Raw genomic sequence first — 11,851 nt, 5'->3', positions numbered from 1 at the left:
AATAATGTGTAAATACATGAAAATAATAAACAACACAGTTTGCTTCCTAAAATGATTTTCTATATATCTTCTCTAGAAAAGATACAGTACCAATATAAGTAAACATTCCTACATGAGGAAACACAACATATCCTGAGTTAACTGGATTCCAATTGAAAGCTTGCCATGTGTGTTTTGCAAACATTAATCATTAAAGGCATTATTTCCTTTTTTGCTACTATGTAACCACCAGATTTATCTCACAAAGACAACATGAACGTTAGTGACACAAATTTAGAGTCAGGCATTAAAATTATTCTAGAAATTTCTGTTGAATTGGAACACATTCCCACTTCCCCTAACTCTGACTTAGGAAGAGAAGGTTTGAAGAAATTTTGGAAAAAAAAAAAAAAAAAATTGAATACTTGTGTTGCCAATTATTCTTGATTTACTAATATTAAGACTATATTAAAAATTCTAAACTCATATATTTAATAAATCAAGCATTAAATTTATAACCTCTACATTTCAAATTAAATATTGGTTATGCAATTATTATAAAACAGGATGTATAAAAGCAGTGATTGTGTAACATATAACAAATAATGAATATTAAAAATACTTACTTGCAGAAGCATCCCAGAACTTAACTGACCCATCAGCATGCCTAAGAAAAGCAATGTTAAGAATGTGATGAATAAAATTACAGTTCTTCCTTCTTTAAATGGGTACTGCTATTAAAAAGTCACCAAAATGAGTAAAAAGGTAAAAAAAATCCCGGTAAACTGGCAGGTTCTTAAGAATAACGTTTCTTATTATATTACGACATAAAGAAAAGCTCTACCTGCCCAACAAGTTAACATTCATGTAGTCTCAATCAATTATATTTAGCCATTATAGATTTACTTGGTGAAGACAGACTTTTACTTACCCTGTAATAATTATTTCTGGGTAACTTTGAGCACCCAAGCCCCAATTACCTCCGTTGATGGGCCATTCCTATAAAAAAAGATCACTGTATAAAGCAACTTGCAAGCATACTACATACCTCCATATGTGTGTGTGTGTGTGTGTGTGTGTGTGTGTGTGTGTGTGTGTATAAATAATCCAATGAAAAACATATTTTGCTTGCAAAAATAATTTTTAACCTATTTTCTATAGAAAAGGTATCAATGTCATCAAATACTCCAAGGTGATAAATATGGAATAAATAAGAAATATAACATTAAATACTGAAGCTCATGTTCAATACCTTTTTGCTGTAACCTTGACGTTTCTGTCTAGCTCCAACAGAATAAAGTGCAGGAATAAGGTCCACAGGACAATCAGCAAAATATTCGCAACATGTAACAGGGGACTCATGTATACTCAAGGGGTAGGGATTTTCAAATATAGGATATCTTTAACAACAGAAAAAGAAAAGTATTTATTAATTTAATGAATTATACCATATGATTAATACAAAAATAAAAACTTTAAAAAATGTACATTCTATCATAGAGACTAAATTGATTTAATTTTTGTAAATATATTTAAAAATGGAAGTCTTTTATAATGAAAATTGCTCAATTAGAATAGTAAACAGAAAGGCTCTAGTTGCAACTACATACCATATGCCATACACTACACTAAGTACTTTAAATATATACATCTCATTTACTTCTTGCACCAAACTTACGATGTAGGCATTTTACTGAAGAACAAAGGCTTACAGAGAATAATGTGTCAAAAGCATGCCTGCTAGCAAATGGTGGAATAACACATACCTCATCCTTATGTCAGCAGAGCTAACAAATGTTCAATTCTTTTTCTCTCCATAAACATGATACCTAGTCCAATATTTAATTCAGAATATTTTCTTGTTTTGGTAATAATCCATAATAAAATTCTACCTTAAATGTTTTCTAGATATGAAGTTATTTTATTAAATAAAGCAAAAAATGCTTTTAAAAATCATGAAATTAAAGTAGAATCCTATCTAAATATAAAATATTTCTTTTCTCAGTTTAAAGTCCTTAGAATGAGAATAGTCTGGAAAACCAGAAACTGGCTAAAAAATTTAAACAGTGCTAAGTGGCTAATTTGCAAAAATTAGGTCAGTCTACTACTGACAATTTTTTAAAACAGAAGAGAGAAATTTCCAAATAGTCCCTTATAGACTGCAAAATGAACCCAACTATCACCACTCCCACCTCCAGGACCAAACACAAACTACATGCATTCATAAAATGACAAAACAGCAAGCAACTTTCTTCTCTTTATAACACACATTATTTCCTTAGCTCAGTGATTCTATTATTACCATACATTTAACTGATACTTTTGCTAAATAAAATGCCTAGTCACAGGTTACTTGCATAGTATTTTCTTTGACTTAAATGTATCTCAGTACAGACCACATGTGAAAAGTCTCAATTATTTGAAAAACTTGCCTAAGGGAAAAAAATAAAAGAAAATCATATTAAGAATAAGTTATTCTAGGACTATTACACAGAAATAATATTTTCAAATTATCTTGTTATTTTGAAAAGACTGCTCACAATTGATTAGTAAAAGTAGCAGGTACTAAAGTAAATTTAGAATTGCCTAAACATTAGGTAAATGATACTGTTCACCTACTTCAGGGTCGCCCAACCTCAGTACTATTCACATTTTGGACGAGATAATGTTTTACTGTGGGGAACTGTCCTGTGTACTGTGGATGTTTTGCAGCATCTCTGTTTTCTACCCACTAGATGCCAGTAGCAACACCCTCAAACTCACTGAAAAGGTTTCCACAGAGATCGCCATATATTCTCTGGGCGGGAGAAGGGCGGGGCTGGGGGCGGGGAATGCAAAAATCACCCTTGAGTGAGAAACACTGAAATACTGAATGAGGAAACTCAATTAAAAACCATACTTAATGATTCTTTCTCCAAAGATAAATAATACAATGTGCTTCCATTCAAATAATTTGTAAGTAAACATTACCATCTATGATCCAAAAAGCAGAATATGGCAAATACCATGAAAAGTTACAAAGAAGCTATGGTGTGAAGTTACAGATCAGATATAATACATCTGGTAAACAGAGGATAGGAAAAGCCTGAAAAAGATAAGAAGGTTGACTTTGAAAGTTATATAGATTTTTAATGGCAGTGAAACAACTAGAGTGTTTCAGGTATTGGGAATTACATAGGAGAAGACATGGAAATGTGATGTCTGTTGAATACATAGTTCTGTTTTCCTAAGGAATAGACACTAGTGAGAAGACAGAGATCAGGTTGGAAAGAAACCCTGAATTCCTACTGTTTGGAGTAGCAGGTGTTTTTAAATCAAAAAACAATACTGAACCATGGTTTGAAGAGGATAGTACAAGATTGGAGCTGTGTGTAAAATGAATCTGGCAAAAGCATGTATAAACATTGCAACTGAGAGTGAGTAGAGGCAGAAAGACTACAATAGCTTATTTTGGAGGTAACTACTGATGGGATTAATTTTCGACGTGCTGATTTTGTGTGGCCCCAAGATATCTAAGTGTCAGGTTGAATCATGTGAAATTTCAGAACCACAACAAATTTTTACCTAAAAATGAAAATTTTATGAGATTCAACATAATAGAGAAATTTGAGTAAATAGATACGTGAGTCTGGAGCTCTCAAAAGAGGTCAAGGTTATGGATATAAATGTAGAGTTTTCAAAGAAATGAAATAGCTAATGCTATGATAAAAGGCGTCTTTTTTCAACCACATACTGATAGAATCACTCACCAAATTTTATTTCTTACCCATTTTGTGCAAGGTCTATAAGTACTAAATCCTTTTCTAGAAGAACAACCACAGCATATGGTTCTTGAAAATCTGGAATTGGACAATGCATGAATTATAGTTTCAAAAATGCAAGTGGACAGCAAATTAGATAAATGTTTCTTGCTTGATTTTATTTAGTTTCATTCTCTTGAGTATTTAACATTCTGATCCTATGATACATCATGCATGTTATTTAAGGCTAGTAAGTTTTATGAGATAATCTATTTACTGACCATTTCAAAATTATTTTACTTTTGTAAAAATGAGTAAGACAAATTTCTATGGCATTGCAAATTTCAAAGCTGCACATGGACAACAAAACTAAAGTTTAAATCTGAATACACATAAGAACAATTATCATTATTTAATCTCACAGGAACCCAAAAGAGTTCTACTATAATACTATAATATCTTTCTTGGATGTTTCATATGTGCCTGTCAACAACTGTAAAATACATTACATCTTTACACCTCAATGAATTTCAACTGAAGTAAAAAAAGGTCCAGATTTAAATTCTTCTTGAATTATATACGCTAGCTCTGATGGTTAATTGTATGTGTCAATTTGTCTATAATATGGTGCCCCCAGCTGTTTGGTCAAATACCAGTCTAGACACTGTTGTGGAAAAAAAAAAAAATATATATATATATATATATATGTGCGATTAGAATTTAACTCAGTAGATTCTGAGTCAAGCCGATTACCCTCTGAACGAATGGGCCTCATTCAGTCAGTTTAAGGTCTTAAAAGCACAAACTGAGGTTTCCTGAAAAAAAGGCAATTGTGCCTCAAGATTGCAATATAGAAACCATGTCTGAAATTTCTATCTACAGATTTCAGACTCAAGACTGCAGCATGAATGCTTTCCTGAATTTCCAGCCTGCTAGCCTGCTCTACAGGTTTCAGACTGGCCAGCCCCCACAACAGTGTGAGCCAATTTCTTAAAATCAATCAATTAATCAATCAATCAAATCAATCAATCTCTTTCTCTCCTATGAGTGTCTGCTTCTATGGAGAATCCTTACTAATACATTACTATCTTAACAGAATTTTAAAATGTTTTCTTAATATGAATAGCATTTTTTTAATTCTTCGAAACAGATTAAGTTTATTAAACCACTTCTGAAATAAAGTTTGTAGATTATGAATGCAGCAGCTCTTCTCCAGAAGAATTAGCACAATAGGATGAGTAGTTTTATTTAAACAACCTAGATCTTTCTTTCTTTTAAATATCAGCTCTCTATAGAGAATGAGATTTAAAGTTGCAAAGCTTACCATTTGGGTATGGTGTTTCACATAGCGTTAGAAAATCAACAATTGAATAGTCCATTTCTAGCACAGCAGTGCTTTTCCCATGCATCACTGTTAAGCAAGGTCTTCTTCCTACAGTATCATATGACAAACCGCCTGATAAAATAATAAAAGGCTCCCTGGAAATAAAATACATATTAAGATTATTAATGGCATAGTAAAGATAATTTTCTTGCTACATCCTAATTTTTTAATTTAGTGAAATAACAAAATCTTAAATTCTAACATTTTTACACATCATATAATTGAATTGTCTTGTGGAATTTTTAATTGGATTAGGTAAGACCCAAGTGAATTACTGAAAATTAACCTACAATAAAAATAAACATTGACTACATTTAACTTTTATACCTCCCTAAAACTTTATCTCCTAAATAAAATTTTTCATAAAATTCTCTCTGGCTTTCTGCTGATTAAAGTCTCTAAAATGTATTGCTTTGACTTCCAATCCTAACCAGGCCTTCTCAATAGAAGCTCCCACAAAGAATCTTAATGCCTTGAGGCATCCATTGTAGGTAATGGATTAAATTCTCAAGAACGCATCAAGAATTGTACTCAATACAAATCACTTTTGAGAGAACTGTGAAGTCACTCAAATCATTTCCTGTATGCCTTAATTTCTTCTAGAACCTTGGCTGATGCATTCTCAAGCCATAGCTCCCATACACACATTTATCAGCTGCCAGCCTGATAATTCTAATTAGCCCTATAACTCTGTTATAACTAATTTTCCCATTCTCCCTATTAGTCATTATTAAACCTAAATTATTTATTTAGACTCATTTTCAAAAACTATTCATATATGCTTATTTTTTGATATATTATGGTCTGAGTATATTTCCACACATTTGACTTGTCTTTCCATTTATTGGTGGTGAAGTTATTTATGGTACATTATACAGATGAATTAAATTTTCCGTATATTATTTTAAGTATCTCCATTTATCATTTCTTAGTTTTTAAATGCTTCATCTAAGGCCAGTGTATCTATCTTTCTCCTCACTCATTATTCATGATGTTACTTCCTTCTTTTCCATCTCTAGAAGTTTTAGTCTTCACATCTATAAGCCATACGTAATAATATCTAATGGTTAAAAGTGCTAGTTCTGGAACTAAACCAACTGCATTTAAATCTTAGCTCTGGCTTAATTTCTGTATGATCTTCGGCACGTTGCTTACCCTCTCTGTTCCTAGCTTCTACATGTATAAAATGGATATGTAGTGATAAGTATCCAATCTCAGATAATTCTTAAATTGGACAGTGCCTGGCTCAGCACATCCTTAGTAAGAGTTACCTACTTTTAATTATTATATCATCAAATTGTCATTATCATCTATTGTGAAAATTTCCCTTCATGGTGTGTGGGAAAAACACCCATTAAAAACACTAAATTATATTTATTTTTATCTAAAAAGAGTAAATCAACTTCACTAAAATTTAATTAGACAGATGGGTAATCATATGGGTATGTAGTTTATAAGTAAACGTAAATATCAATGCAATATATGTATGTGCTTGTGTACATAATACTTTTATAAAACTATACCCTTATGTATCCTTCCTTGCTTTATTTTTTCCATAGCAATTATCACTACACAAATTTATTTTGCTTACTGTTTTTCTCATTAAAATGTATGCTTCATGAGGGCAGTGGTTTTGTATGATTTGTTCATTGCTGCATCCACAACAGTGCCTGGAACAGTACCTGCCATATAGTGGGGAGTAATTAAATATTGTTTCAAAGGAATGAATGAGTAGAAATGTGTGTTGCACTACTCATTTGCTACCTTGCTATCATTTATTTTTTAGCACTAATTGATTTGGGTAATGTTTCTCTAGCTAAATTGCAGTTAGGGAGCTTAAAATGTTATCCTAAATAGAACCATATCCATACATTCAGTGTTTCAACCTCTCAGCATACTGCGATTATTATGACCGTGCTCAGGAAAGTGTATTTGATTTTCTTCCACTTTTTATCACATATAACGAATAAACAGAATACATCTCCACTCTCCTATACCTTGAGATGCAACATACAACTGAATTCAAATAATCCAAGGACAGGGATGAAGGGACCAGTGGGGAACTAATACTTGTTAAATTTTTAGAATGGAAGACTTGAGCCAGGTATTCTATATGTAATATTTCAAGAACAGCTGGTAAGTGTGCTTTTAAATATAACCTATTTTTTAAAACTGTGTTATTAATGCCAGAACAATGAAGAGAGATTATAGCTGTACATTACGGAATAAAATGTCCACAAAGCACCCACGAAAATCAAACCGGGTAGGTGACCAGTTTATACAATCTTGACACTATGGTAGCTAGGTAGGTTTATCCTCGGAAGGCAAGTAAGTTTTTCTTCCGTGGCTTTGTAAGCTGCCTGTACTTATTTTCTAAACTTATATTTACAAAAGAGAAACAGTTTGAAAGAAATGCCAACTGACCTGTCACCAAGGTAATTTTCCTTTTCATAATAATAAACATTTGCCAAATCTATTTTACTTGTGCTATTTTATGTGCTATCTCTTTAAAATTGTCTGTCTGATTGCCAGGCAAGAACCAACCAACCTGTGAACCTTCACAGGTTATATGTTTTTTCATTATAATGCCTCAAACTTGAAGAGTAAATATTAATAATTATCTTAAAAAAAGAAATTAGTCATAAATACAATGATAAAATAAAGTTCAATATTTTAGCACTTGACAACAAAAATTATGAAAATTCAAAGTTTTTGTAAGCATTTGGAATTGTATTAAAAGTTCTAGGGATCTAAACTATTTCTAGGTAACATGAATTACAAAGGTGAAGAATGTTAATATTCTTTTAAAATAAAAAGGTAAGTATTTTGATGTTATAAGGTCTAGAAATAATAGTTTTTACTTGATTACTTCCAGTAGAATTTTAGTAGAATCCCTTTTAAGGATACTAGGTGTTAACCAAGACCCTTCTCATTTTGGAAGACAGCCAGGTTAGAAAGATGTCAGTTTGGAAGCCTTCTAGTTTGATTAGATTTTTTAAGAAACTAGACACTTGATGGAGTAAACATGCTTTCTGCCAATGATTACCTTCCCAGGCCTGCCTTAACAATAGGTTCAGCTGAAGCTATGTTTCCATATGATGTCTTCTTCACTTAAAAGTGCCACTTCTATCCAAAAAGCCATTTGTATAACTAATTTGTTAAACTCAGCTCCACAGTACTACATATTCATTCACTGAAATATTTTTAGCACCTGTGTTCCAGGGAATAAAGCAGTGCTCCTATGTCTAGTCTAGGCAGACAACACACTGATAGGTATTAATATTATGAAGATCAATACAAGGCCCAGTGGTAGGCTGGCTGTGAGGGCAGGGCCACAGCAGCGATGGTGAGACAGCATGACGAGGACAGACCCCAGGAGGGATGGCAGTTGGGGTGGGACCTAAATGAAAAGGAGCCAGCCATTCAAAGAACTGGGTTTGTGGAAGAAGGAGGTCCACTCTAGTCAGCAGGAAGAGCCACCGCAAAGACCAGAGGTCAGAAACGAGCTGGGTGTACCTGAGGAACTAACAGGCCAGTGGGACTGCAGGACAGTGAGTAAGCCAGGACATGATAATGGGTGAAAGGACTCCAAATCATGCAGACACATCCTGTTTACTCCATTAGGATCTCTAGAAGCTGTCTCCTCCTTTTCATCTCCACAATTACTTTTGTATGATAGCATTCAGTTGAGTTGTTCATTGACAGATATACTTTTCCTCGTTTTCTGTTTAGTCAGTTCCTGTTCCTCCTTCAAAACTCATTCCAATCATCATCTCCTCAGAGAAACCTTTCCCAGCCCAGCCACCCTGACAGAGTTGGGGGCCCCCTCCATGTTCCCAGCTACCTTCTGTATACCTCTACTCAGCATTACCACACTTCACTGTCATTATTTATCTGCTTTGCTTGTTTTAGCTCTGCATCCCCAAAACCACAGCTAGGTACCCCAAGGTGCTTGTCAAAGAAATATTTAAAATACCACTAACCCTACAGCTGAGCTGATCACTGCCTCACCAGACTTAATGGACTGGAAATGCTGGAGCATGGGGCCCAGGATTTCAGATGCTTCCCACACATGGCCAGATTTGGGGAACATACCTACAGCAGGGTGAAATTTAATTGCTGTGCCATTTTAATAATTGTTCTGCATAATTAGTACCTATATTATTCAATATCTCCATGTATTTAAAAAATTGGGATTTAGGCTCTAGTCAATCTCATATGACATTGTCTACATTACTAATTGTCCACATTACTGATTTTACCAAACCCTCAACAATTTTTTTTCAAATGGAAATGTACAATTTCATTTTAGAGGGAACACTTAATAACTATACATTTGGTAAGCAGAATTATACCTTAGCTCTTGAGAGCTACCTGGTAACTAATACCTAAACTTTACCACTCTATTCCTAGTGCTTAGCAGAAAGTCCAGAGACATATGTATTTACTGAATGAATAAATAATTATTGATTTTACAAGACCCTATATCAAATTCCTAAAATTCTTAACTCAAATTTCAAATATAAACTATTAATACCTAATTTGAAAAGTCTAATAGAAATTCACACTCTATCTGGTATTAAATTATTTTTCACACAAAATAAAAAAGTTTAGATTTATTTTGCAGATTATATGTCAATTAAAATAGGTTCATATGCATAAATTGTTAGAGTAAAAACCAAACTTGTGAAGGATACTCAAAAAATATTAATAATCTTTTTCTACTAAGTTTTTTAATCTAACAAATCAAAATGAAATAATCCAAAACAACATTTTCAAAAATCTCTTTAATAGAAGGGCTGAGAGGAAAAAAGAAATAAAATTGAAAATATCAGAAGATGAATTTGAAGTACTTGTCTAAATACATGTTGCCTTGAACACTGCTTTCCAAACTGTGGTCAGGAAGTATTTAAATTTTTTTTTTAATTTGTTGAAAAGCTATGTTTTTCTAAAACAAACAAACACAAACTGTGAATATGCATGTAAATGCTGCAACAATGTCAAGTGGCATTCAAGTGTCTACATTCAGTCTTGATTTCTGTACTTATCTTGTCTCAGATCATTCAGCACACAGGAACTCTTTACAGCCATAATTTGAGCAACACTAGCCTAGCACAAAAGTTGAGACTTTTAATACTATTACTTGACTTATTCTATCACTGTGGGTTTGTGGAGGGAATGTGAGGATGCTATTGAGGATCTCAATCCAGCCTCATACCTCCTCACACTCTGGATGTAATGTGAAACCACGTAACTCTAGCTAGATATGATGGGGATACAGGCATTGGGTAAATTCCAATTTCTCCCATTCCAAATGGGAGAAATTGGCCAAAATTAAGGGGCTACAGGCCCCATGCAAATCCAAAATCCAAAAGGGCCATCATTAAACCTTAAATTTCCAAAATGATCTCCTTTGACTTCATGTCTCACGTCCAGGTCACTCTGATGCAAGAGGTGGGTTCCCATGGTCTTGACAGCTCTGCCCCTGTGGCTTTGCAGGGTAGAGACCCCTCCTGGTTGCTTTCATGGGTTGGCGTTGAGTGTCTGCAGCTTGTCCAGGTGCATGGTGCAAGCTGTCAGTGGCTCTACCATTCTGGGGTCTGGAGGATGGTGGCCCTCTTCTCACAGCTATATTAGGCAGTGTTCCACTGGGGACTCCGTGTGGGGGCACCGACTCCACATTTCCCGTCCACACTGCCCTAGTAGAGGTTCTCCACAAGGCTTTCACCCCTGCAGCAAACTTCTGCCTGGACATCCAGGGATTTCCAAACATGCTCTGAAATCTAGGTGGAGGTTCCCAAACCTCAATTCTTGACTTCTGAGTATCTGCAGACCCAACACCACATATAAGCTGCCAAGGCTTGGGGCTTGCACCCTCTGAAGCAATGGCCTGAGCTCTAAGTTGACCCCTTTTAGCCACGGCTGGGACACAGGGCACCAAGTCCAGAGACTGCACAAAGCAGCAAGACCCTGGATCTGGCCCTCGAAAACATTTTTTTCTCCTGGGCCTCTGGGCCTGTGATGGAAGGGACTGCTGTGAAGGTTTCTGACATGGCCTGGAGGCATTTACCCTATTGTCTTGTTGATTAACATTCAGCTCCTCGTTACTTATGCAAATTTCTGCAGCAGGCTGGAATTTCTTCCCAGAAAATGGGTTTTTCTTTTCTAGCACATCATCAGACTGCAAAGTTTCCAAACTTTTATGCTCTGCTTCCTCTTGAACACTTTGCCACTTAGAAATTTCTTCCACCAGATACCCCAAATAATCTCTCTCAAGTTCAAAGTTCCACAGATCTCTAGGACAGGGGCAAAAAGCCACCAGTCTCTTTGCTAAAGCACAGTAAGACTCACCATAGATCCAGTTTCCAACAAGTCCCTCAGCTCCATCTGAGACCACCTCAGCCTGGACTTCATTGTCCATATCACTATCAGCATTTTGGTCAAACCCATTCAACAAGTCTCTAGGAAGTTCAAAACTTTCCCACATCTTTCGGTCTTCTGAGTCCTTCAAGTCTCTAGGAAGTTGCAAACTCGCCTACATCTTTCTGTCTTCTTCCGAACCCTCCAAACTGTTCCAACTTCTGCGTGTTACCCAGTTCCATAGTCACTTCCACATTTTTGGATATCTTTTCAGCAGCGCCCCACTCCTGGTGCCAATTTACTGTATTAGTTAGTTTACATGCTGCTAATAAAGACATATCTGAGACTGAGTAATTCACAAAGAAAAGAGGTTTAATTGACTCACAGT

The 11,851-nt window shown here is 34.8% G+C and overlaps 1 protein-coding gene across 3 annotated transcripts in view; it reads right to left on the bottom strand.

Moving 5' to 3' along the window:
• Positions 1 to 11,851, bottom strand: part of STXBP5 (syntaxin binding protein 5) — a 184,983-nt gene that overhangs the window by 70,323 nt on the left and 102,809 nt on the right. For all 3 annotated transcript variants that reach the window (XM_024248132.3, XM_054558276.2, XM_024248133.3), the window contains exons 10-14: positions 5,044 to 5,198; positions 3,746 to 3,818; positions 1,232 to 1,379; positions 911 to 978; positions 606 to 646 (exon numbers count right to left, since the gene is read on the bottom strand). In XM_024248132.3, coding sequence (XP_024103900.2) covers positions 606 to 646; positions 911 to 978; positions 1,232 to 1,379; positions 3,746 to 3,818; positions 5,044 to 5,198 — 485 coding nt within the window. The remainder of the gene's footprint in view (positions 1 to 605; positions 647 to 910; positions 979 to 1,231; positions 1,380 to 3,745; positions 3,819 to 5,043; positions 5,199 to 11,851) is intronic.

The sequence above is a fragment of the Pongo abelii genome, chromosome 5 (assembly GCF_028885655.2).
Source record: "Pongo abelii isolate AG06213 chromosome 5, NHGRI_mPonAbe1-v2.0_pri, whole genome shotgun sequence".
NCBI lineage: Eukaryota > Metazoa > Chordata > Mammalia > Primates > Hominidae > Pongo > Pongo abelii.
This window is presented reverse-complemented; position numbering and strand designations above follow the sequence as displayed.